This window comes from Culicoides brevitarsis, chromosome 3 (assembly GCF_036172545.1).
Source record: "Culicoides brevitarsis isolate CSIRO-B50_1 chromosome 3, AGI_CSIRO_Cbre_v1, whole genome shotgun sequence".
Lineage (NCBI taxonomy): Eukaryota > Metazoa > Arthropoda > Insecta > Diptera > Ceratopogonidae > Culicoides > Culicoides brevitarsis.
The window spans coordinates 34009874-34036826 of NC_087087.1; the positions used below are offsets into that span (position 1 = coordinate 34009874).

The window sequence follows — 26953 nt, forward strand, 5'->3', positions numbered from 1 at the left end:
TCACAGAAGCGGGAAATATTTTAAATTCGAAAATTTTATCGCTTCACAATTCGATTTTTCAAGCAACGATCAGTTTTTTGAAAGGAACTTCGAATTTTTTGATCGTTTATGCGGGCGATAAGTTACAAGATTTTTTGAATCTCGTCATGAACGCGATGAAAGTTGAAAAATGTTACAATGAAGAAGATGAGGAAGGAAGAAAACATGGCAAGATAATAATTGAATTATGTAATGGCGTGAAAGAGGATTTGAAGAGCTTGGCAAAGTACATAATGGATAAACGTTCTTATGAAATTGCGAAAAAGGAGAAGAAAAAAATTGTAAGTTTTTTTGAAAAAAAAAAAAATTTAATTTCTAAAAAAAGAGAAGAAAATTTAATTAATAATTATTAATTAATTTTAAATTTTATTATTATTTATTTTTTAATTTATATTTTTAAATTAATTTAAAAATTGTCAGAAATATTTTTTTTAAATTTTATTTTTAATTTTTTTAAAATTAAAATTTATTTATTATTTTTTTTAATGAAATTTTTTAATTAATTAAAAATTGTGAAAAACAATTATTTATTTTTATTTTTTAAATTTCTTAAAAAAAGAAAATTTAATTTAAAAAAATTAAATTAATTTTAAATTTTTATTTTATTAAAATTTAATTTATATTAAATTAATTTAAAAATTGTGAGAAATAATTTTTTTAATTTCTGTCTTAATTTTCTATATAATTAAAATTAATTAATTATTTAATTTTTTTTATTAAAATTCATTAAAAAATTAATTCGTTAATTTTAATTTTTATTTTTTTAAATAATTTTAAAATTAGATTTTTTTTTATTAAAATTTATTAATTAAAAATTTAATTATTTTTTTAAATTTTTTAATTATTTAAAAATTAATTTAAAAAAATTTTTTTTTTTAATTTTTGTTTTTTTATTAATATTTATTTTTTTTTTAATTTTTTTATATAAATTTTAATAATTAAAATTTTAACCAAATTATTAATTAATATTTTTATTTTTTTTATATTTTTAATTAATTTAAAAAATGAAATTAATTTAAAAATTAACTTAATTTAATTAATTTAACTTAAAAATTATTTTTATTCAAAAAAAATTTAATTGAAAAATTTTTAAAAATTTTTGAAATTTTTTTAATAATTTTTTTCTTAATAATTTTTTTTTATTTCAGATCAAAAATTTACCTCCAAAACCAAATCCATTGTCAATGTACGGATCATCAAGTCCTATGAAAAAACCAAACCGAAAATGTCCTCCAAAAAATCCTCGAATCGTAAAAAAATTACCAAACAAGCAGCAAAAAACTACCAAACCCGAAAATAAGGAAAACAAAACTCAGGTTCGAATGAAAAATGTAAAATTTATTAGAAAACCGTTAAAAACTTAAAATTTTTTTAGCAGCCAGAAAATGAAGTTGCCGTTAAAATTAAAAATAATGATAAAACTGTCCAAACACAAAATTTGCAGGAAGCATTGCTCGCGATTTTGCGTGAGATGACGAAACAACAGATGCAACAAATATTCCGCCCGGTGTTAGGTGACATTGAGATGTTGCTCAAAAACAACGAGGTAACTTTACTTCTTTTGTTCTATGCATTTGGCGCAAACAGGTTTACTGCCTTCAACGTAGAACGACTCGTCATCGATCGTTTTCTTGCATTTTTTGCACTTGAAGCAATCCGGATGCCATTTAGCTTGCAACGCCGTGATGGCGGACTTCATGATGGGCGCTTTGCATCCGGCGCATTTGTCGGCAACAACTTTCTCGAAGTCAGATTTGCAATAAACGTTTCCGTCGCGCTCAAAGAACGTTTGACCGCCCAAGGGCTTCTTGCAGAGACCGTTGCACACGAAACATTTGCGATGCCATGTCTTCTCCAAAGCTGAAACTGCATTCTGCGAAGAAAAAAAAACAATTTTAGAGAAAAATTCGAGAACAGCTGCTTTGAGTGGGCCCTTTTTTGACGGAAAAACGCATGTAGGCGACTAAATTTCTTCGTTAGTGAAATTTATCTCTCTTTAAATCACCCAAAAAATTGTTTAGATTTGATACGAAGGTCAGTGCCGTACTCCAAGAGGGCCATAAAAGTAAAAAAAAAATTTTTTTTTTGGAAAAAATCCAAATTTACTTGCAATTAACTGCATTTTAGACACGACACGCGAAATGACATGACAGAAGCCTGAACTACTTTTCTCATGTCACTCGTTAAACTACAAAAAACGCGTAAAATTCAAAGTGTTAATGACAAAAATCATGAGAAAAACATTTTTATAAACAATTTTTTCCGCGTCGTAAAATGTAGCGTGTTTTTTTTTTGTTAACACGAAATTGAGTGATTTACGGTTTATGTGCTCAGATAAATTCTCCAAAGCGACTAACTAACTTGTTGATTCCCATTAAAAGTTGAAAAAAAAATTCTAAAAATAATCGAAAGTCACATCTATTGCTGTGTTACTTTTTTTTCGCGTTTCGAATGACCTTCAGAGTTTTTGGCTGTTCTGGAGAAAATAATGTTTGAAATGTAGCGATACCTTCGGCAAAAAAAATTGACATCGCGTGTCTTAAAATAGGTGCTCGTGGATGAAAAGTAAATAGAAATCATATTTTTAGAAGATGGATGTTGGAAAAATCCAGAAATTATACTCTTGTCTCAGGTAATTTCCGGATAAAAAGTGAAATTTTGGAAGGAAATGAATTTTAATTATTATTTTTCTGACTTTGAAATAATTTTGCATTATTAAATTTTAATTTTTTGAGTTCTTTAAAGAAAATTAAAATAAAAATTAATTAAATTTTGAAATTTTTTTTGAAAAAAAAAAATTTTTTTAAATTTTTTGAAAATTTATTTTCTCGAAGTCAATTTTTGTGAAGAAAATTCATTTTTTGAACTAAAAATTTAAAAAAAAAGTGAAAGTCGAAAAAAAAAATTCTTAAGCGGAATTCATTTTTGAGAAAATTATTAAAATTTTGTTACAATTTCAAATAATTATTTTTAAAAAAATTCAATTTTTGACACATTTTTTTTAAAAATTAATTCTTTTGAAGTCAATTTTGGTTAAAAAAAAAAATTGAACCGAAAATTTAATTTTTTAACTTAAAAAATTTTAAACTGTAAAATAATTAAAAAAATTATTGAAAATAATTAAAATTAAAAATAATTAAAATTAATTAAAATAATTAAAATTATTAAAATAATAAAAAATAAATAAGAAAATTTTTTAAAAATTTTAATTAATTTTTATGAATTTTAATAAAAAAATACAAAAATTTTTTAAGCAAAAAAAAAAAATTTTTTTTAAATTTCGTGAGAAAATAATTAAAAATAAATATTTTCATTAAAAATAAATTCTCAAAAATAATTTTTAAAAAGAATTTTTGCCTTTTTTGGGCAATACTAAATTCATACTGAACATTTTTATTCTCTTCAATTCTCAAAAAAGACGTTATTTTGTTTACTTTTGCCAAAACAACCCATTTAAGTATCAGATTAGATCAGATTTTGTGGGCGAACTCATTCACTTTCGTTCTATTTCGTCTAAAAATATCAACTTACCTCCATGATTTTCTGAAAAAAATCAAAAAAAATACATTTTTACTTAAAATTTCAACCACGTGACCAAAAATAACGGAAAATCTTACCTCCTTGCACTTTACGCAGAATGGCACGTACTTGTCCTGATAGCATTTCAGGCAAACCGGCAAGTTTTCCTTCTCTTTGAACGTGGAATCGCCAATGACAACTTTGCAGTCTTTGCATTGGAAGTGAGCATGGCACCAAGTTTTGCCGAGCGCCTTAACGGGTTGCTTGCCCTCTGTGGTTTCCTTGCACGAGAAGCACTTTTCTGGCTGAAAAAATGAAATTTTTTCAAATTAATTCAAAAAAAAATTTTTTTATATTTTTTTAATGCACTATGATGTCAAACAATTGTCTCGCATATGTTTATTGTTGTGATGTTTCGTTTTTTTTTTAAGAAGAATTTTTCCCAAAATAACTCGCTTATTAATTTTATTTTGAATCTTTTATCGCGCGCCCCCATAAAATTCAAATGAGAAAAACATTTTGTAACAATAAATTTTGCTGTATTGACGAGTTGAATGTTGTCATTCGCTATTGTCAAGATTCTTTTGAGTGTAGGTTGTTGCACTTTTTTGAAAAATTAATTTTCTCAAACAGGTGCTTTTGATATAAAATTTCACCTTTGACTCGAAAAAAATTTATTTACCATTTTTTATTTTATTTTTTTTTAGAATCCACAAGACGAAAAATCCACAAACGAACTAATGAAGCGAATTAACGAGTTTTTGTTCTCGCACGATGAGGCAACCGCTCCCGACAGAGTCCAAGAAAATACTGACGACGACAAAAAATTAGGTAATTTTTGTTCCAAACTTGATGTCTTAATTTGTGAGACAGAAATAAATAATTCAACGTACAATTTTTTATCTTCGCAGCGGCGAACGTTCAAAAAACCGAAAATCTTGTGCAGGAAACTTGCGACAAACCGAACAAGTATGACGAATTTTTTTATTGAACTTTTTTATTTTCGTTTGTTTTTTTTTAATTTTTTGCTATCTTATCACAGATATTTGTCATCATCATATCAAACATTGGCGGGTCAAGTGCAAAAAGATAAGCTGGAATTTCTGCAAAGGACGTTGTCGAATCCAATGTATGCCAATGAGGTGTTTGCAGAGCCATGGAAAGTCGTTGCGAACACCGCGGATAATATTTTGACCGAAATGACGGAACAAATTATTAAAGAAGAGATGCTGCAAAATGTCGAGGGATTCGTGAATGAATTTTTAAAAGTTGAAATGTTGTGTAAAGGGGAAGATTTGGAGTGAAAAGTCAAAAATTTTTAGTTTTTTTTTTTGTCAATAAATAAATTTCAGGGTTTTTTAAAAGAAAAATGTAAAAAAACAAATTTTTGAAAATTTTTTATAAAATTGATGAAAATTAGTTCAAAAACTGTTCGAAAAAGGACAAATTTTTATTTTTTTAATGAATTTTTGTTTAAAATACAATTAAAATTATTTATTTTATTTTATTTCATTTTATTTTTTTAATTTAATTTTTAAAATACTTTTTATTTATTTTTATTCTTTTATTTTTATTTTTATTTTTATTTTTATTTTTATTTTTATTTTTATTTTTATTTTTATTTTTTTTTTTATTTTTATTTTTTTATTTTTTTTATATTTTTATTTTTTTTATTTTTATTTTATTTTTTTTATTTTATTTTTATTTTTTTATTTTTATTTTTATTTTTATTTTTATTTTTTTATTTTTATTTTTTTTTTTTTTATTTTTATTTTTATTTTATTTTATTTTATTTTATTTTTATTTTTTTTATTTTTTTTATTTTTATTTTTTTATTTTTATTTTTTTATTTTTATTTATTATTTTATTTTTTTCATAAATCCAACTAAAATTTTCGTCATATTAAAATCAACCGCTATTCAATTTAAAATTTTTCGCCTGTCAAACGATAAACGTCAAAAAATTCATGCGGCAAAAAAACGTAAACAAACGAACATCCCGGTCGAGAATTCTATTTTAATTTAATTTTAAGGCCTTTTAACACCCCAAAAATGGATAAATCCTTCGGAAACCTGGATTACAGTCCGAAATCAATAACGTAAGTTCCTTAAAATATCAAATTTTTTAAAAATTTCATTAAAATTCTTCAAATTTTTTAGCTGCACAAACATCCCCGAAGAATTTCTCGATAAATCTGTGGCAAAAAAGCACTTTGGGCAATTTGGAACTATCAAAAGCTTCTCTTTACGCCCGAAAAATTACTCTTGCTCCGTTGAATTTGAAAATGCCGAAGAAGCTGAAGTCGCAAAAGAAAATGGATACATTTACAATGACCATGAATTCGAAATTGAGTTCACCGAAGAAAGTAGAAGTCCGAGCACTTTTGAAATTGATCCAGATGTTCAAATGGAATTGCATGCGATGAAAGGCGGATCGGTTTTTGGCGGTACAGAACAAATTATGCAACAAAGTCAAAATACGTTCATTAAGAGACCGCTCGTGAAAGCTAAAAATGAAGCTTTAAATGTCGAAATTGAGCAGTTACTGCGACGACAAGCGCATTCCGTGGAGGATAAGTAAGTTTTTTTTTCCAATTTTTTTTTTTTCAAAATTTCACCAAAAATTGCCGTTTTTTGGTCTACTATTTTCATAATTCTTTAAAGAATTTTCAATTTTTTTTTAAATTTTTAGTTTTTATAAATTTTTGTACTGAAAATGATATTTTTACAAAATTTTACTTCTCTAAAACTAATTTTTTGAAAATTTTTTAAAATCAAAAAAAAATACTTTTTTTTGTTTGATGTTTAAAATTCAATTTTAAATATTTTAATTTTTTTTATAAATTAAACATTTAATTTATTTTTTTTTAATAAGTAAAATAATTAATTAAACTTCAAATTTTATTTTTATTTAAAATTTTAAAAAATAATTTTTCTTTAAAAGTTGTTCAAGAAATTTATAAATTTTTTTTTCTTTTAATATTTATATTTTTTTTTTTTTATTCAAAAAAAAAAAAAAACATTCAACAATTTTATTCTATTTTTTATTAAAAAATTGTTTGAAATTAAATTTATTTGTTTAATTTTGTTTTTTTTTTTTATCTCAGTTTTTAACTTTAATTAATTATTTTTTAAATAATTTTGAAAAGTAGAAAAATAAGAGATAAAAGTTTAAAATAAATTAAATATTTCTAAAAAATATTTAAAAAAAATTTTTTTTTTTTGAATAGTTTCTTGAAAAATATTTATTTTCGGACAAAAAGTTCAAAAAAAAAAAAAAAATTGGAATAATTTTTAATTTTTTTCAATAAAATATTTTTTTTAGATATCGCATCTTGGATGCTCGTGACAAATTGATCCGCCAACTGCAACAAAACGAGAAAAAAAGCAAAAATTTGATCGGAACATGTCCCGATATGTGTCCCGAGAAGGAACGTTTGATGCGAATTTTCCAAAATCAAGTCGCCTCGTTCGAATATCAGCCCGGAACGAATCAAATGGATCACAAAATCGCCGTTAAGCAATATTCTCGTAGTTCGGCGGATCAAGAGACGCCTTTACCTCATGAGTTACGCCCAGCAAATGTTTTACGAATGTCAATGAATTATTTGATGTCACGAATTGTCGATTTATCGGAAGATCCCAAGACAAATATCTCGGATTGGTTCCATTTTGTATGGGATCGCATGCGAAGTATTCGTAAAGATATCACGCAACAGGATTTGTGCACTGTCGAAGCAGTTACGCTTGTTGAGCAATGTGCTCGGTTTCATATTCACTCGTCAGCGCGTTTGGTTGCCGAAGATCCGACGGTTTTCGATCAAAAATTGAATACGGAAAATTTGACAAAGTGTCTTCAAACTTTAAAGTACATGTATCGCGATTTGCGACTTCAAGGGGTTTCATGTCCAAATGAGCCAGAATTTCGAGCTTATGTCGTTTTGTTGAATTTGAACGATGGAAACTTTTTGTGGGAGTTTCAACAATTTTCGGATGTCGTACTGAAGTCACCTGAACTGAAATTCGCTTTGAAAGTCTATCAAGCGATCGCAAATAATAATTATGTGAAATTTTTTCAACTTGTTCAAGAGACAACTTACCTCAATGCCTGCATTTTGCTGCGATATTTCACCCAAGTGAGACTAAAAGCTGTCCTGACACTCCTAAAAGCGTATTGCCCGAAAAATCCAAGCAAATTTTCGCTCAAAGAATTTTCGGAAATTCTCGCTTTTGAAGATTTCGAGTCAACTTGCAGCTTTTTAGAGTATCACGGGCTGTCATGCGACGAAGAAGTCCTTTATTTGGACAAACGTAACTTTTATTATCCCGATTTTCCGTTTACGCAAGAACGATCCCTGGATTTGGTCGAAAGTAAACGTCAAATGAGCGTTGGGGAGATCATCAATGGAAGTCCTTATTCGCCCGGGCAAATGGAGAGCTTGGAAAAACATCAATTACAAAATAGTTTTGATGATTTCGGATATTTGAAGAGTAATGTGTTTGATCATGCATTGAAAAGTCGCAGTGAACCCGAAACAGTGTTCAAAGTACCAACAAGAACAGTTTCTCCTCGTCCTCGAAAGTCGACGGAAGCGCCTAAAAGTGAAGTTTCGTCAATTATTGCGCCGACAACGAGTTTTGCTGCTCCAATTATTGCTCCGCCGATTATTGCACCGCCTGTGGAAAAGAAAATTGAGACGTTGCCATCGATATTTTCACTTCCGACACCGCCGCAATCAGGAAGCGGAGATGCGAGTTCAGCAAAAAGTAAAGGTTTTAACTTTTTACAAGCGATTGGATCTGAGTCAGGTAAGAAAATTTTGATAAAATGTCTTTAAAAATGAATTTTAATAGTTTTTTTCCACATTTTAATTTAAATTTATCAGAGGGCTCTAATTTATCATTTTTTATCATTTTATAACTCAAAACTGCCAAAAAATTGAAACTGAAAAAAAATTTTTTCTTTGACATAGTTTTGTTTTAAAAACTAAATCAAGAGCAAAAAAACTGTGTCAAAAACTGTGTCAAAGCTATTTTGTCAAATCTTGCTCCAAATGGATTGAAATTTGTCAGAGGGCTCTAATTTATCATTTTTAATCATTTTTTAACTCAAAACTGCCAAAAAATTGAAACTGAAAAAAATTTGTTTCTTTGACATAGTTTTGTTTTAAAAACTAAATCAAGGGCAAAAAAACTGTGTCAAAAACTGTGTCAAAGCTATTTTTGTCAAATCTTGCTCCAAATGGATTGAAATTTGTCAGAGGGCTCTAATTTATCATTTTTAATCATTTTTTAACTCAAAACTGCCAAAAAATTGAAACTGAAAAAAATTTTTTCTTTGACATAGTTTTGTTTTAAAAACTAAATCAAGAGCAAAAAAACTGTGTCAAAAACTGTGTCAAAGCTATTTTGTCAAATCTTGCTCCAAATGGATTGAAATTTGTCAGAGGGCTCTAATTTATCATTTTTAATCATTTTTTAACTCAAAACTGCCAAAAAATTGAAACTGAAAAAAAATTTTTTCTTTGACATAGTTTTGTTTTAAAAACTAAATCAAGAGCAAAAAAACTGTGTCAAAAACTGTGTCAAAGCTATTTTTGTCAAATCTTGCTCCAAATGGATAGAAATTTGTCAGAGGGCTCTAATTTATCATTTTTAATCATTTTATAACTCAAAACTGCCAAAAAATTGAAACTGAAAAAAAATTTTTTCTTTGACATAGTTTTGTTTTAAAAACTAAATCAAGGGCAAAAAAACTGTGTCAAAAACTGTGTCAAAGCTATTTTTGTCAAATCTTGCTCCAAATGGATTGAAATTTGTCAGAGGGCTCTAATTTATCATTTTTAATCATTTTATTAACTCAAAACTGCCAAAAAATTGAAACCAAAAAATTTTTTTCTTTGACATAGTTAAAAAGAGCAAAAAAACTGTGTCAAAAACTGTGTCAAAGCTATTTTTGTCAAATCTTGCTCCAAATGGATTGAAATTTGAAACTCAAAACTGCCAAAAAATTGAAACTGAAATATTTTTTTTCTTTGACATAGTTTTGTTTTAAAAACTAAATCAAGAGCAAAAAAACTGTGTCAAAAACTGTTCTTGCTCCAAATGGATACAGAGGGCTCTAATTTATCATTTTTAATCATTTTATAACTCAAAACTGCCAAAAAATTGAAACTGAAAAAAAATTTTTTCTTTGACATAGTTTTGTTTTAAAAACTAAATCAAGGGCAAAAAAACTGTGTCAAAAACTGTGTCAAAAACTGTGTCAAAGCAATTTTTGTCAAATCTTGCTCCAAATGGATAATAATTTGTCAGAGGGCTCTAATTTATCATTTTTAATCATTTTTTAACTCAAAACTGCCAAAAAATTGAAACTGAAAAAAATTTTTTTCTTTGACATAGTTTTGTTTTAAAAACTAAATCAAGAGCAAAAAAACTGTGTCAAAAACTGTGTCAAAGCAATTTCAAAGCTATTTTTGTCAAATCTTGCTCCAAATGGATAAAAATTTGTCAGAGGGCTCTAATTTATCATTTTTAATCATTTTATAACTCAAAACTGCCAAAAAATTGAAACTGAAAAAAAATTTTTTCTTTGACATAGTTTTGTTTTAAAAACTAAATCAAGAGCAAAAAAACTGTGTCAAAAACTGTGTCAAATCCATTTTTTTCAAATCTTGCTCCAAATGGATTGAAATTTGTCAGAAGGCTCTAATTTATCATTTTTAATCATTTTTTAACTCAAAACTGCCAAAAAATTGAAACTGAAAAAAATTTTTTTCTTTGACATAGTTTTGTTTTAAAAACTAAATCAAGAGCAAAAAAACTGTGTCAAAAACTGTGTCAAAGCTATTTTTGTCAAATCTTGCTCCAAATGGATTGAAATTTGTCAGAGGGCTCTAATTTATCATTTTTAATCATTTTATTACTCAAAACTGCCAAAAAATTGAAACTGAAAAAAAATTTTTTCTTTGACATAGTTTTGTTTTAAAAACTAAATCAAGAAAAAAACTGTGTCAAAAACTGTGTCAAAAACTGTGTCAAAGCTATTTTTGTCAAATCTTGCTCCAAATGGATTGAAATTTGTCAGAGGGCTCTAATTTATCATTTTTAATCATTTTTTAACTCAAAACTGCCAAAAAATTGAAACTGAAAAAAATTTTTTTCTTTGACATAGTTTTGTTTTAAAAACTAAATCAAGAGCAAAAAAACTGTGTCAAAAACTGTGTCAAAGCTATTTTTGTCAAATCTTGCTCCAAATGGATTGAAATTTGTCAGAGGGGCTCTAATTTATCATTTTTAATCATTTTTTAACTCAAAACTGCCAAAAAATTGAAACTGAAAAAAATTTTTTTCTTTGACATAGTTTTGTTTTAAAAACTAAATCAAGGGCAAAAAAACTGTGTCAAAAACTGTGTCAAAAACTATGTCAAAGCTATTTTTGTCAAATCTTGCTCCAAATGGATTGAAATTTGTCAGAGGGCTCTAATTTATCATTTTTAATCATTTTTTAACTCAAAACTGCCAAAAAATTGAAACTGAAAAAAATTTTTTTCTTTGACATAGTTTTGTTTTAAAAACTAAATCAAGAGCAAAAAAACTGTGTCAAAAACTGTGTCAAAGCTATTTTTGTCAAATCTTGCTCCAAATGGATTGAAATTTGTCAGAGGGCTCTAATTTATCATTTTTAATCATTTTTTAACTCAAAACTGCCGAAAAATTGAACCTGAAAAAATTTTTTTTCTTTGACATAGTTTTGTTTTAAAAACTAAATCAAGGGCAAAAAAACTGTGTCAAAAACTGTGTCAAAAACTATGTCAAAGCCATTTTTGTCAAATCTTGCTCCAAATGGATTGAAATTTGTCAGAGGGCTCTAATTTATCATTTTTAATCATTTTTTAACTCAAAACTGCCAAAAAATTGAAACTGAAAAAAATTTTTTTCTTTGACATAGTTTTGTTTTAAAAACTAAATCAAGAGCAAAAAAACTGTGTCAAAAACTGTGTCAAAGCTATTTTTGTCAAATCTTGCTCCAAATGGATTGAAATTTGTCAGAGGGCTCTAATTTATCATTTTTAATCATTTTTTAACTCAAAACTGCCAAAAAATTGAAACTGAAAAAAATTTTTTTCTTTGACATAGTTTTGTTTTAAAAACTAAATCAAGAGCAAAAAAACTGTGTCAAAAACTGTGTCAAAGCTATTTTTGTCAAATCTTGCTCCAAATGGATAGAAATTTGTCAGAGGGCTCTAATTTATCATTTTTAATCATTTTATAACTCAAAACTGCCAAAAAATTGAAACTGAAAAAATTTTTTTTCTTTGACATAGTTTTGTTTTAAAAACTAAATCAAGAGCAAAAAAACTGTGTCAAAAACTGTGTCAAAGCAAAGCTATTTTTGTCAAATCTTGCTCCAAATGGATTGAAATTTGTCAGAGGGCTCTAATTTATCATTTTTAATCATTTTTTAACTCAAAACTGCCAAAAAATTGAAACTGAAAAAAATTTTTTTCTTTGACATAGTTTTGTTTTAAAAACTAAATCAAGAGCAAAAAAACTGTGTCAAAAACTGTGTCAAAGCTATTTTTGTCAAATCTTGCTCCAAATGGATTGAAATTTGTCAGAGGGCTCTAATTTATCATTTTTAATCATTTTTTAACTCAAAACTGCCAAAAAATTGAAACTGAAAAAAATTTTTTTCTTTGACATAGTTTTGTTTTAAAAACTAAATCAAGAGCAAAAAAACTGTGTCAAAAACTGTGTCTTTTTTGTCAAATCTTTCTCCAAATGGATTGAAATTTGTCAGAGGGCTCTAATTTATCATTTTTAATCATTTTATAACTCAAAACTGCCAAAAAATTGAAACTGAAAAAAAAATTTTTCTTTGACATAGTTTTGTTTTGAAAACTAAATCAAGAGCAAAAAAACTGTGTCAAAAACTGTGTCAAAGCAATTTTTGTCAAATCTTGCTCCAAATGGATAGAAATTTGTCAGAGGGCTCTAATTTATCATTTTTAATCATTTTATAACTCAAAACTGCCAAAAAATTGAAACTGAAAAAAAAATTTTTCTTTGACATAGTTTTGTTTTAAAAACTAAATCAAGAGCAAAAAAACTGTGTCAAAAACTGTGTCAAAGCTATTTTTGTCAAATCTTGCTCCAAATGGATTGAAATTTGTCAGAGGGCTCTAATTTATCATTTTTAATCATTTTTTAACTCAAAACTGCCAAAAAATTGAAACTGAAAAAAATTTTTTTCTTTGACATAGTTTTGTTTTAAAAACTAAATCAAGAGCAAAAAAACTGTGTCAAAAACTGTGTCAAAGCTATTTTTGTCAAATCTTGCTCCAAATGGATTGAAATTTGTCAGAGGGCTCTAATTTATCATTTTTAATCATTTTATAACTCAAAACTGCCAAAAAATTGAAACTGAAAAAAAAATTTTTCTTTGACATAGTTTTGTTTTGAAAACTAAATCAAGAGCAAAAAAACTGTGTCAAAAACTGTGTCAAAGTCAATATTTTTGTCAAATATTGCTCCAAAAGGATAAAATTTGTCAGAGGGCTCTAATTTATCATTTTTAATCATTTTATAACTCAAAACTGCCAAAAAATTGAAACTGAAAAAAATTTTTTTCTTTGACATAGTTTTGTTTTAAAAACTAAATCAAGAGCAAAAAAACTGTGTCAAAAACTGTGTCAAAGCATTTTTGTCAAATCTTGCTCCAAATGGATAAAAATTTGTCAGAGGGCTCTAATTTATCATTTTTAATCATTTTTTAACTCAAAACTGCAAAAAAATTGAAACTGAAAAAAAAATTTTTTCTTTGACATAGTTTTGTTTTAAAAACTAAATCAAGAGCAAAAAAATTGTGTCAAAAACTGTGTCAAAAACTAAAAATCTTGCTCCAAATGGATAAAAATTTATCAGATGGGCTCTAATTTTAATTTTAATTTTAAACATTTGAAAAAAACTATTGAATTTCATTTTTAAAAACCTAAAAATAAAAATTCAAATTTTAAATATTTTTTTTTTCCTTTTTTAGCTCCTAAAACGCCATTTTCACCATTTCAACAACCGATTCAACCTCCAAAAGTCATCTCATTTCCCTCCATCGATTTTAATTCGCCGCCCAAAAAAGTCATCATGCAAGTCGAAAAGACTCCAACTTTGAGTATTGATCGAACAGACTCAAATTTATCAACTTCTTCATCTCTCAACATCTGTTCGCCCTTCACGCCTCTCACTCCAGCAACTTCCATCTCAAGTACAACTCCAAAAACGGACGAAAAAAAGATGAAACAAGTCGATATCGAGTTAAAATTAAAAGAAATTCACGATTCTGCATCAAAACTCACCTCGGATCTCGTTTCTGAAGTAACTTCGGGTCTTCTTCAAGCAACAGCGGAACAAGAAATCGCTCGCAGTAAACGTTTATACGAAGAAATCCCCCGAGAATTGCTCACGACACTTTTGGATGAAGTCCTGGACGAGTCTTTGAAGGAAATTTCCGACACTGAATTGCTCGTCGAACAAATTCTCGAAGCAAGAAAGCTCCGAAGCATTTATAAAGTATTGAAACATTGGATTTTCATCACGCGACGCAACAATTATCGAAAACATCAACTGATGTCGACGCCATTTTACTCCGAACCGTTAAGTGTTGTTGCCAAAGAGTTTGCTCTTCCGTGTCATCGTCGCAGTGCCGAACTTTTTGACCAAACTAATTTCGAAATTCCATCAAAAATTAACAAAATCGACTTTTTCGAGGTAATTTCAAAGGAATTAAAGCCTGAAACTCATAATTATTGGAAAGCTGTCGTTTCGTATCCGGATGAAAAAGAAGATAAAACCGGAAAATTTTCAATTTTAATGGAAAATTGGCTCAAAAATCATTTTTCCATTGATGAAAGCGGCATTTTAACACTTAAGAAGTACGTTAAAAAGCTAAAACGTGACCTGGCATTGTCGTTAGAGACCAAAAAAGGCACTAAAATTGATGCGAAAACAGCAAATGGAGTAATTTTCATCGTAAATCAAGAAAATATCAACAAAAGTATCGATCGATGGCGGAATTTGATGTCAAACGTAGCGAGTCATGTCCCAATTGCCATCGTCGTATGTAATAACAACGAAAAATTATCCGTTTCTGAGGTTGAATCGATGTTAAATGCAAAAAAATGTCAAAATTTCAAAATTTTTTTGCATTCTAACAAGAACACGTTGAAGAATTGCATCGAAGAAGGACTAAAATTCGTCGCTAATAACTCTGCGTTCAACGAATTTCAACTGGAAATGGATCAAACAGCGACTTGTCTCTCCCAATGCCTTGGGGAAGAGTTTTGGTGTCGTGTCATGACTACAATTTACGAAAACGAGGCACTTTTTCTCGCATCTCATAAGGAAAGTGACTTCTTAGTCGATGTTTTTAACAAGGCCCTTGAGCAACTTCAGCTAATTTTGGCAAAATCCTTTTCCGAAGTGATTTTTTTCCCCGAAGAATTACGTCCGTTAGTTGGAAATTCGCAGAAAAAATATCCGATGAGCTTCGAGCAGTTCCCAAAAGCATGGAGTTCATCGCGAAACACCGAAAAATTGAAAAATTTCCTCAAATCTCTTCGTTTGCCGCCTTTTAAACAAACATCAAACAGCGATATTGACACCGTCAAGCAACAAATCGCGTCATACGTGAAGCTCGTCGTTGGTGAAAACACAAAAAACGTTTCTCGTTTGGTTCAATTGGCCCAAATGCAAGTTCTCGAAGTCGAATCTGAGTTTGATGTTGACGCCATTAACGTTTCCTGGATCGACATTATTCGTCTGCTTGCGAATCAAAAGCTTCAAACTGCCATGAAGGAACTTCCCGTGCCCACAGTCGTCTATGATCGCGAAGAAATGCAAGTTTTTCTCACACAACCTTGGTGGCTCACGATGGATGAGGCAAATAAGGATCGTTCAGTGTTGCTTGAAACGTCTTTTAATAGAACGCAATTTTCTACGTCGAGGAAGAGAAAAAGTTTTGATGATATAGATTTGAACTCGGATGAGGTCTCGAAGATTTTGAAGACAGGCGAAGCAACGCTGAAGAAATTTGAGGCACGGAAACCGAAAGAAAAGACAAAAACGAGTAAAGATGAGGTTTTTGAGGTATTTCGAGATGCGGAGAGTTATTTTAAGGAAAATCAACGCAAATGGAAGGAATATGAAGAAAAGTTGTTTGGATCGTAATTCGAATATTTTTTGGTTTTTATGACAAAATGACAATGAAAAAATTGAAAAAAATTAATTGAAGTCTCAAAGGTTGTTTTCTTTAATTTTCGAGAAAATTCTAAATGGTAAGGTTGAATTTTTTTTCAAATAAACCTTCAAAAAATTAAAAAAAAAAATTAAAATAATGGAAATTATTAATTTTCATTGAATTTTTTTTTTTTAAATTTATACCTAATTTCCTTTCATTTTTTTTTTAACATTTTTTAAATGATATTTTAATTTAATTTTTTTTTAAATAAATTTTTCATTAAATTAATTTTTTTTAACGAAAAATAATTAAAATTAAAAATTATAATTTAATAGATTTTTCGTTAAAAAATTTAATTTAATGAAAAATTTATTTAAAAAATTTTTAATTTTTTTTTATTCTGAAGGAAATTATTTTTTTTAATATTTAATTTTTTTTATTTTTTTTAATTTATCATTTTTTTTATTTTAAAATTTAAAATTAAATTTTTAAATTAAAAAATAAAAAATGTTGACCTTTCATTAAAGAATTTTTTTAAATTAATTTTTCGTTAAAAAAAAATAAATTTTAAAGAAAAATTTCATTTAAAAAGTTCAAAAGTCAAAATTTTCTTATTTTTTAAAAATTCAAAGTCGATTTACAAAAATTAGCAAAAGTACAGAAAAATAAGTTAAAATCGATTTTCAAAAAAAAAAATTATTTTTGCTTAATTTAAAGAATTTCTGACATTTTCAATACTCGACAAAAAATTTTCTTCTCGAAAATTAAAAAAAAAAATTATGAGGAAGATTTCTCGATTTTTCGAAAAAAAAAGTCAAGAAAAAAACTTATTTGAACTCTTAAACTCGTATATTTTATTTAATAGTTTATTTTTCTAGAATGCAACATTTCCGCTGATTTAAAAATTTTGGTAATTCTCCTTAATTTAGATGCCATGTTGCGTTTTGCACTGCCTGATAGCCTCGTTGAAGCCCTCGCACAACGACAAATCGGATTGATTTTGGGCGCACGAGAGGAATTGCTTGATTTCCCACGCGCAAGGTCCGGAATTTTCGGCTTGATGTTGGGGAGCATACGATTGTTGTTGTTGTTGGGGCGCAGCTGCAGCTGGAGCATCCGAAGATCCGCCGCTAAATGCTCCCGTTAATGCATGCCCAACTGTGTGTCCTACGGCGGAGCCGATTGCGACGCCGCCCGCTGTCGCTGCCATTTGTGCCATCAATCCGGGTTGCTTGGGAGCTGCTTGCATGGGCGCCATTTGCGATGGAGGCGCTTGATGAACAACTGGCGGAGGAGAAGCAGCTGAAAAAAATTTTATGATGTAACGTCAAGGTGAAAAATTTCAAGGTTTCACAAAAAAAAAAATTGGAAAAATGTCATTTTCTCGTCAATTAATTGAAGTTCAAAGTCCATCGAAGTAATTTCAAATATTTACCAAAATATCCGACTGTTTATCGCGAAATTGTAAATAACTCGTAAACAAGTCTAAGCAATCGTCGTCATCTCGTGCATTGACTCATATTGACACAATTTCGTGATAAACAAATTTATTTTCCGCGAGACAATGACAAAATTTTTCCGTATGTTGTGAAATACTTTTCCCTTTTAATTGCGAGGAAATTTCGAGAAAGTGCGAGAACAATTTTCCGTGCACGTTATATAACATCGTCATTGTCATCCGAAACTTACCGTCTTGCTGCTGGAGGAGGAGATGCTGATCTTCCACGACGAGGCATTTTTGTTTCTTTTACTTTTTTTTCACTTCTTCTCAAAGATTTGAATACTTTTTTTTTAAATTAATTTGAACTTTTTTTTTCTCGTGTGATTTCTGTGAAATTTATCGACTGACTGATGAAATGCTTGATTCTCTTAAAATGAATGAAGAAACGTCAAAAGTCGTATGATGATTCCCTATTGGAAGAAATTCATGATTCTGCATCAAAACTCACCTCGGATCTCGTTTCTGAAGTTGCGAATTGCTCGCGACACTTTTGGATGAAGTCCTGGACGAGTCTTTGAAGGAAATTTCCGACACTGAATTGCTCGTCGAACAAATTCTCGAAGCAAGAAAGCTGCGAAGCATTTATAAAGTATTGAAACATTGGATTTTCATCACGCGACGTAACAATTATCGAAAACATCAACTAATGTCAACGCCATTTTACTCCGAACCTCTAAGTGTTGTTGCCAAAGAGTTTGCTCTTCCGTGTCATCGTCGCAGTGCCGAACCTTTTGACCAAACAAAGTTCGAAATTCCATCAAAAACGAACAAAATCGACTTTTTTGAGGTAATTTCAAAGCAATTAAAGTCAGAAACTCAAAATTATTGGAAAGCTGTCATTTCGTATCCGGATGAAAAAGAAGACAAAACCGGAAAATTCTCAACTTTAATGGAAAATTGGCTCAAAAATCATTTTTCCATTGATGAAAGTGGCATTTTAACACTTAAGAAATACGTGAAAAAGCTAAAACGCGACCTAGCATTATCGTTAGAGACGAAAAAAGGCGCTAAAATTGATGCAAAAACAGCAAATGGAGTAATTTTCATCGTAAATCAAGAAAATCTCAACAAAAGTATCGATCGATGGCGGAATTTGATGTCAAACGTAGCGAGTCATGTCCCAATTGCCATCGTCGTTTGTAATAACAACGAAAAATCATCCGTTTTGGAGGTTGAATCGATGTTAAATGCAAAAAAATGTCAAAATTTCAAAATTTTTTTGCATTCTAACAAGAACACGTTGAAGAATTGCATCGAAGAAGGCCTAAAATTCGCCAATAACTCTGCGTTCAACGAATTTCAACTGGAAATGGATCAAACAGCGACTTGTCTCACCCAATGCCTTGGGGAAGAGTTTTGGTGTCGTGTCATGACTACAATTTACGAAAACGAGGCACTTTTTCTCGCATCTCATAAGGAAAGTGACTTTTTAGTCGACGTTTTTAACAAGGCTCTTGAGCAACTTCAGCTAATTTTGGCAAAATCCTTCTCCGAAGTGATTTTTTTCCCCGAAGAATTACGTCCGTTGGTCGTAAATTTGCAGAAAAAATTTCCTATGAGCTTCGAACAGTTCCCAAAAGCATGGAATTCATCGCGAAACATCGAAAAATTGAAAAATTTCCTCAAATCTCTTCGATTGCCGCCTTTTAAACAAACATCAAATAGCGATATTGACACCGTCAAGCAACAAATCGCGTCATACGTGAAGCTCGTAGTAGGTGAAAACACTAAAAACGTCTCTCGATTGGTTCATTTGGCCCAAATGCAAGTTCTCGAAGTCGAATCTGAGTTTGATGTTGACGCCATTAACGTTTCGTGGATCGACATTATTCGTCTTCTTGCGAATCAAAAGCTTCAAACTGCCATGAAGGAACTTCCCGTGCCCACAGTCGTCTACGATCGTGAAGAAATGCAAGTTTTTCTCACACAACCTTGGTGGCTCACGATGGATGAGGCAAATAAGGATCGTTCAGTGTTGCTGGAAACGTCATTTAACAGAACGCAATTTTCTTCGTCAAGGAAGAGAAAAAGTTTTGATGATATAGATTTGAACTCGGATGAGGTCTCGAAGATTTTGAAGACAGGCGAAGCAACGTTGAAGAAATTTGAGGCACGGAAACCGAAGGAAAAGACAAAAACGAGTAAAGATGAGGTTTTTGAGGTATTTCGAGATGCGGAGAGTTATTTTAAGGAAAATCAAAGAAAATGGAAGGAATATGAAGAAAAGTTGTTTGGATCGTAATTCGAATATTTTTTGGTTTTTATGACAAAATGACAATGAAAAAATTGAAAAAAAAATTGAACTCCTGAAAAAAAAATTTTTTTTAAATAGTTTAGCTTTCTTGAATTTTCGAGAAAATTCTAAATGGTAAGTTTGAATTTTTTTTTTTCGAATAGACCTTCAAAAAATTTTTTAAAAAATTAATGGAAAATTAATAATTTTCATTGAATTTTTTTTTTATAAAATTTATAATTTCCTTTGATTTTTTTATCATTTTTTAAATGATATTTTAATTTAATTTTTTTTTAAATAAATTTTTCATTAAATTAATTTTTTTTAACGAAAAATAATTAAAATTAATCAATTTTTCGTTAAAAAATTTAATTTAATGGAAAATTTATTTAAAAAATTTAATTTTTTTATTTTTATTTTATTTTTAATTTTCTTCTATTTAATTTAATTTAATTTTTTTTTTAAATAAATTTTTCATTAAATTAATTTTTTTAACGAAAAGTAATTAAAATTAATTAATTAATTTAATTTTTTTTATTTTAGTTTTTTTAAATTTATCATTTTTTATTTTAAATAAAAAAAGCCTTTCATTAAAGAAATTTTTTTAAATTAATTTTTCGTTAAAAAAAATAATTTTTAAAGAAAAATCTCATTTAAAAAGTTCAAAAGTCAAAATTTTCTTATTTTAACATTTTAATTTTATTTTAAAAAATTTAAAGTCGATGAACAAAAATTAGTAAAAGTACAGAAAAAAATGGGTTAAAATCAATTTTCAAAGAAAAATTTCTTTAAATGAGGTAAAAAAAAATTTAATTAGGCTTAATTTAAAGAATTTCTGACATTTTTGATACTCGACAAAAAATTTTCTTCTCGAAAAATTAAAAAAAAAATATGAGGAAGATTTTTCGATTTTTTGAAAAAAAAAGTCAAGAAAAGACTTATTTGAACTCTTAAACTCGTATTTTTATTTAATAGTTTATTTTTCTAGAATGCAACATTTCCGCTGATTTAAAAATTTTGGTAATTCTCCTTAATTTAGATGCCATGTTGCGTTTTGCACTGCCTGATAGCCTCGTTGAAGCCCTCGCACAACGTCAAATCGGATTGATTTTGGGCGCACGAGAGGAATTGCTTGATTTCCCACGCGCAAGGTCCGGAATTTTCGGCTTGATGTTGCGGAGCATACGATTGTTGTTGTTGTTGAGGCGCAGCTGCAGCTGGAGCATCCGAAGATCCGCCGCTAAATGCTCCCGTTAATGCATGCCCAACTGTGTGTCCTACTGCGGAGCCAATTGCGACGCCGCCTGCTGTCGCTGCCATTTGTGCCATCAATCCGGGTTGCTTGGGAGCTGCTTGCATGGGCGCCATTTGCGATGGAGGCGCTTGATGAACAACTGGCGGAGGAGAAGCAGCTGCTGGCGGGGCACTGAAAAGAATTTTATGATGTAACGTCAAGGTGAAAAATTTCAAGGTTTCACAAAAAAAAAATGGAAAAATGTCATTTTCTCGTCAATTAATTGAAGTTCAAAGTCCATCGAAGTAATTTCAAATATTTACCAAAATATCCGACTGTTTATCGCGAAATTGTAAATAACTCGTAAACAAGTCTAAGCAATCGTCATCATCTCGTGCATTGACTCATATTGACACAATTTCGTGATAAACAAATTTATTTTCCGCGAGACAATGACAAAATTTTTCCGTATGTTGTGAAATACTTTTCCCTTTTAATTGCGAGGAAATTTCGAGAAAGTGCGAGAACAATTTTCCGTGCACGTTATATAACATCGTCATTGTCATCCGAAACTTACCGTCTTGCTGCTGGAGGAGGAGATGCTGATCTTCCACGACGAGGCATTTTTGTTTCTTTTACTTTTTTCACTTCTTCTCAAAGATTTGAATACTTTTTTTTTAAAAATTAATTTGAACTTTTTTTTTTCTCGTGTGATTTCTGTGAAATTTATCGACTGACTGATGAAATGCTTGATTCTCTTAAAATGAATAAAGAAACGTCAAAAGTCGTATGATGATTCCCTATTGGAACGTTGCCCCATGTGACATGTTTAGCTTACGTCGAAACACTGACGTTACTTAGTTCAAACTTAAAATCAATAAAAAATTCGTTTTTTTTCTCAAGTAACTTTTCAACCAACTTTTGATGGGTTTCAAAGCTTAAAGTTAATAAATATGCATTCTAAAGTTGATTTCCATTGATATCTGATCGATTTTTGATGAAATAAAAAAAGTACGATTTTATCATATGAGGAGCAAAAATCGTACTTTTTTTCTCAAGTCACTTTTCAACCAATTTTTGATGGGTTTTAAAGGTAAAAGTTAATAAATATTCGTTCTAAAGTTGATTTCCTTTGCTATCTGATCGATTTTTGATGAAATAAAAAAAAGTACGATTTTATCATATGAGGAGCAAAAATCGTACTTTTTTTCTCAAGTCATTTTCAACCAATTTTTGATGGGTTTCAAAGCTAAAAGTTAATAAATATTCATTCTAAAGTTGATTTCCATTGCTATCTGATCGATTTTTGATGAAATAAAAAAAAGTACGATTTTATCATATGAGGAGCAAAAATCGTACTTTTTTTCTCAAGTCACTTTTCAACCAACTTTTGATGGGTTTCAAAGCTAAAAGTTAATAAATATTCATTCTAAAGTTGATTTCCATTGCTATCTGATCGATTTTTGATGAAATAAAAAAAAGTACGATTTTATCATATGAGGAGCAAAAATCGTACTTTTTTTCTCAAGTCAATTTTCAACCAACTTTTGATGGGTTTCAAAGCTAAAAGTTAATAAATAATGCATTCTAAAGTTGATTTCCATTGCATTCTAAAGTTGATTTCCATTGCTATCTGATCGATTTTTGATGAAATAAAAAAAAAGTACGATTTTATCATATGAGGAGCAAAAATCGTACTTTTTTTCTCAAGTCACTTTTCAACCAATTTTTGATGGGTTTCAAAGCTAAAAGTTAATAAATATGCATTCTGAAGATGATTTCCATTTATATCTGATCGATTTTTGATCAAATAAAAAAAAGTACGATTTTATCATATGAGGAGCAAAAATCGTACTTTTTTTTCAAGTCAATTTTCAACCAAATTTTGATGGGTTTCAAAGGTAAAAGTTAATAAATATTCATTCTAAAGTTGATTTCCATTGCTATCTGATCGATTTTTGATGAAATAAAAAAAAGTACGATTTTATCATATGAGGAGCAAAAATCGTACTTTTTTTCTCAAGTCAATTTTCAACCAACTTTTGATGGGTTTCAAAGCTAAAAGTTAATAAATATGCATTCTAAAGTTGATTTCCATTGATATCTGATCGATTTTTGATGAAATAAAAAAAAGTACGATTTTATCATATGAGGAGCAAAAATCGTACTTTTTTTCTCAAGTCAATTTTCAACCAACTTTTGATGGGTTTCAAAGCTAAAAGTTAATAAATATTCATTCTAAAGTTGATTTCCATTGATATCTGATCGATTTTTGATGAAATAAAAAAAAGTACGATTTTATCATATGAGGAGCAAAAATCGTACTTTTTTTCTCAAGTCAATTTTCAACCAACTTTTGATGGGTTTCAAAGCTAAAAGTTAATAAATATTCATTCTAAAGTTGATTTCCATTGCTATCTGATCGATTTTTGATGAAATAAAAAAAAAGTACGATTTTATCATATGAGGAGCAAAAATCGTACTTTTTTTCTCAAGTCACTTTTCAACCAACTTTTGATGGGTTTCAAAGCTAAAAGTTAATAAATATGCATTCTAAAGTTGATTTCCATTTATATCTGATCGATTTTTGATGTAATAAAAAAAAGTACGATTTTATCATATGAGGAGCAAAAATCGTACTATTTTCCTCAAGTCAATTTTCAACCAAATTTTGATGGGTTTTAAAGCTAAAAGTTATTAAATATGCATTCTAAAGTTGATTTCCATTGATATTTGATCGATTTTTGATGAAATAAAAAAAAGTACGATTTTATCATATGAGGAGCAAAAATCGTACTTTTTTTCTCAAGTCAATTTTCAACCAACTTTTGATGGGTTTCAAAGCTAAAAGTTAATAAATATGCATTCTAAAGTTGATTTCCATTGATATCTGATCGATTTTTGATGAAATAAAAAAAAGTACGATTTTATCATATGAGGAGCAAAAATCGTACTTTTTTTCTCAAGTCAATTTTCAACCAACTTTTGATGGGTTTTAAAGCTAAAAGTTAATAAATATGCATTCTAAAGTTGATTTCCATTGATATCTGATCGATTTTTGATGAAATAAAAAAAAGTACGATTTTATCATATGAGGAGCAAAAATCGTACTTTTTTTCTCAAGTCAATTTTCAACCAACTTTTGATGGGTTTCAAAGCTAAAATTTAATAAATATTCATTCTAAAGTTGATTTCCATTGCTATCTGATCGATTTTTGATGAAATAAAAAAAAGTACGATTTTATCATATGAGGAGCAAAAATCGTACTTTTTTTCTCAAGTCACTTTTCAACCAACTTTTGATGGGTTTTAAAGCTAAAAGTTAATAAATATGCATTCTAAAGTTGATTTCCATTGATATCTGATCGATTTTTGATGAAATAAAAAAAAAGTACGATTTTATCATATGAGGAGCAAAAATCGTACTTTTTTTTTCAAGTCAATTTTCAACCAACTTTTGATGGGTTTCAAAGCTAAAAGTTAATAAATATGCATTCTAAAGTTGATTTCCATTGATATCTGATCGATTTTTGATGAAATAAAAAAAAGTACGATTTTATCATATGAGGAGCAAAAATCGTACTTTTTTTTTCAAGTCACTTTTCAACCAACTTTTGATGGGTTTCAAAGCTAAAAGTTAATAAATATTCATTCTAAAGTTGATTTCCATTGATATCTGATCGATTTTTGATCAAATAAAAAAAAGTACGATTTTATCATATGAGGAGCAAAAATCGTACTTTTTTTCTCAAGTCAATTTTCAACCAACTTTTGATGGGTTTCAAAGCTAAAAGTTAATAAATATGCATTCTAAAGTTGATTTCCATTGATATCTGATCGATTTTTGATCAAATAAAAAAAAGTACGATTTTATCATATGAGGAGCAAAAATCGTACTTTTTTTTCAAGTCACTTTTCAACCAACTTTTGATGGGTTTTAAAGCTAAAAGTTAATAAATATGCATTCTAAAGTTGATTTCCATTGATATCTGATCGATTTTTGATAAAATAAAAAAAAGTACGATTTTATCATATGAGGAGCAAAAATCGTACTTTTTTTCTCAAGTCAATTTTCAACCAACTTTTGATGGGTTTCAAAGCTAAAAGTTAATAAATATTCATTCTAAAGTTGATTTCCATTGATATCTGATCGATTTTTGATGAAATAAAAAAAAGTACGATTTTATCATATGAGGAGCAAAAATCGTACTTTTTTTCTCAAGTCAATTTTCAACCAACTTTTGATGGGTTTCAAAGCTAAAAGTTAATAAATATGCATTCTAAAGTTGATTTCCATTGATATCTGATCGATTTTTGATGAAATAAAAAAAAGTACGATTTTATCATATGAGGAGCAAAAATCGTACTTTTTTTCTCAAGTCAATTTTCAACCAACTTTTGATGGGTTTCAAAGCTAAAAGTTAATAAATATGCATTCTAAAGTTGATTTCCATTGATATCTGATCGATTTTTGATGAAATAAAAAAAAGTACGATTTTATCATATGAGGAGCAAAAATCGTACTTTTTTTCTCAAGTCAATTTTCAACCAACTTTTGATGGGTTTCAAAGCTAAAAGTTAATAAATATGCATTCTAAAGTTGATTTCCATTGATATCTGATCGATTTTTGATGAAATAAAAAAAAGTACGATTTTATCATATGAGGAGCAAAAATCGTACTTTTTTTTTCAAGTCACTTTTCAACCAACTTTTGATGGGTTTTAAAGCTAAAAGTTAATAAATATGCATTCTAAAGTTGATTTCCATTGATATCTGATCGATTTTTGATGAAATAAAAAAAAAGTACGATTTTATCATATGAGGAGCAAAAATCGTACTTTTTTTTTCAAGTCACTTTTCAACCAACTTTTGATGGGTTTTAAAGCTAAAAGTTAATAAATATGCATTCTAAAGTTGATTTCCATTGATATCTGATCGATTTTTGATGAAATAAAAAAAAGTACGATTTTATCATATGAGGAGCAAAAATCGTACTTTTTTTCTCAAGTCAATTTTCAACCAACTTTTGATGGGTTTCAAAGCTAAAAGTTAATAAATATGCATTCTAAAGTTGATTTCCATTGATATCTGATCGATTTTTGATGAAATAAAAAAAAGTACGATTTTATCATATGAGGAGCAAAAATCGTACTTTTTTTCTCAAGTCAATTTTCAACCAACTTTTGATGGGTTTCAAAGCTAAAAGTTAATAAATATGCATTCTAAAGTTGATTTCCATTGATATCTGATCGATTTTTGATGAAATAAAAAAAAGTACGATTTTATCATATGAGGAGCAAAAATCGTACTTTTTTTCTCAAGTCAATTTTCAACCAACTTTTGATGGGTTTCAAAGCTAAAAGTTAATAAATATGCATTCTAAAGTTGATTTCCATTGATATCTGATCGATTTTTGATGAAATAAAAAAAAGTACGATTTTATCATATGAGGAGCAAAAATCGTACTTTTTTTCTCAAGTCACTTTTCAACCAACTTTTGATGGGTTTCAAAGCTAAAAGTTAATAAATATGCATTCTAAAGTTGATTTCCATTGATATCTGATCGATTTTTGATGAAATAAAAAAAAGTACGATTTTATCATATGAGGAGCAAAAATCGTACTTTTTTTCTCAAGTCAATTTTCAACCAACTTTTGATGGGTTTCAAAGCTAAAAGTTAATAAATATTCATTCTAAAGTTGATTTCCATTGATATCTGATCGATTTTTGATGAAATAAAAAAAAGTACGATTTTATCATATGAGGAGCAAAAATCGTACTTTTTTTCTCAAGTCAATTTTCAACCAACTTTTGATGGGTTTCAAAGCTAAAAGTTAATAAATATTCATTCTAAAGTTGATTTCCATTGATATCTGATCGATTTTTGATGAAATAAAAAAAAAGTACGATTTTATCATATGAGGAGCAAAAATCGTACTTTTTTTCTCAAGTCACTTTTCAACCAACTTTTGATGGGTTTTAAAGCTAAAAGTTAATAAATATGCATTCTAAAGTTGATTTCCATTGATATCTGATCGATTTTTGATGAAATAAAAAAAAGTACGATTTTATCATATGAGGAGCAAAAATCGTACTTTTTTTCTCAAGTCACTTTTCAACCAACTTTTGATGGGTTTCAAAGCTAAAAGTTAATAAATATGCATTCTAAAGTTGATTTCCATTGATATCTGA

The 26953-nt window shown here is 28.5% G+C and overlaps 3 protein-coding genes across 4 annotated transcripts; 1 reads left to right on the forward strand and 2 right to left on the reverse strand.

Moving 5' to 3' along the window:
* Positions 1–1392: 1392 nt before the first annotated feature.
* LOC134836018 (transforming growth factor beta-1-induced transcript 1 protein-like) lies at positions 1393–4357 on the reverse strand. Of its 2 annotated transcripts, XM_063851129.1 has the most exons (4): positions 4241–4357; positions 3657–3863; positions 3571–3582; positions 1393–1912 (listed from the first exon to the last, which is right to left on the reverse strand). In XM_063851129.1, exons 1-4 carry the CDS (start codon positions 4241–4243, stop codon positions 1592–1594), a joined length of 543 nt encoding a protein of 180 aa, XP_063707199.1. In that variant the 5' UTR covers positions 4244–4357; the 3' UTR covers positions 1393–1591. The 2 variants fall into 2 exon arrangements, with proteins under 2 accessions (XP_063707199.1, XP_063707198.1); XM_063851128.1 differs by lacking the exon at positions 3571–3582 and having other exon boundaries at positions 3645–3863.
* A 1194-nt stretch (positions 4358–5551) lies between these two features.
* On the forward strand, positions 5552–19595 carry LOC134835547 (protein xmas). The gene is made up of 6 exons (XM_063850426.1): positions 5552–5656; positions 5718–6134; positions 6883–8366; positions 13600–15781; positions 17762–18464; positions 18528–19595. The coding sequence occupies exons 1-6, from the start codon at positions 5610–5612 to the stop codon at positions 19533–19535; spliced, it is 5841 nt and encodes a 1946-aa protein (XP_063706496.1). The 5' UTR covers positions 5552–5609; the 3' UTR covers positions 19536–19595.
* Positions 19596–20456: 861 nt separating this feature from the next.
* Positions 20457–21530, reverse strand: LOC134833974 (coiled-coil-helix-coiled-coil-helix domain-containing protein 10, mitochondrial). Its single transcript, XM_063848484.1, has 2 exons — positions 21338–21530; positions 20457–20952 (listed from the first exon to the last, which is right to left on the reverse strand). The coding sequence occupies exons 1-2, from the start codon at positions 21382–21384 to the stop codon at positions 20562–20564; spliced, it is 438 nt and encodes a 145-aa protein (XP_063704554.1). The 5' UTR covers positions 21385–21530; the 3' UTR covers positions 20457–20561.
* Between the last annotated feature and the right edge of the window lie 5423 nt (positions 21531–26953).

Bases quoted from the DNA above. Each gene is read 5' to 3' on its own strand.
- LOC134835547 (XM_063850426.1), top strand. From the start codon at position 5,610: ATGGATAAATCCTTCGGAAACCTGGATTACAGTCCGAAATCAATAAC. The intron at 6,135-6,882 runs GTAAGTTTTTTT...TATTTTTTTTAG, and splicing joins GCGCATTCCGTGGAGGATAA to ATATCGCATCTTGGATGCTC. The intron at 15,782-17,761 runs ATTCGAATATTT...TCGTTTCTGAAG, and splicing joins GAAAAGTTGTTTGGATCGTA to TTGCGAATTGCTCGCGACAC.
- LOC134833974 (XM_063848484.1), bottom strand. From the start codon at position 21,384: ATGCCTCGTCGTGGAAGATCAGCATCTCCTCCTCCAGCAGCAAGACG. The intron at 20,953-21,337 runs GTAAGTTTCGGA...AATTCTTTTCAG, and splicing joins CCTCCTCCAGCAGCAAGACG to TGCCCCGCCAGCAGCTGCTT.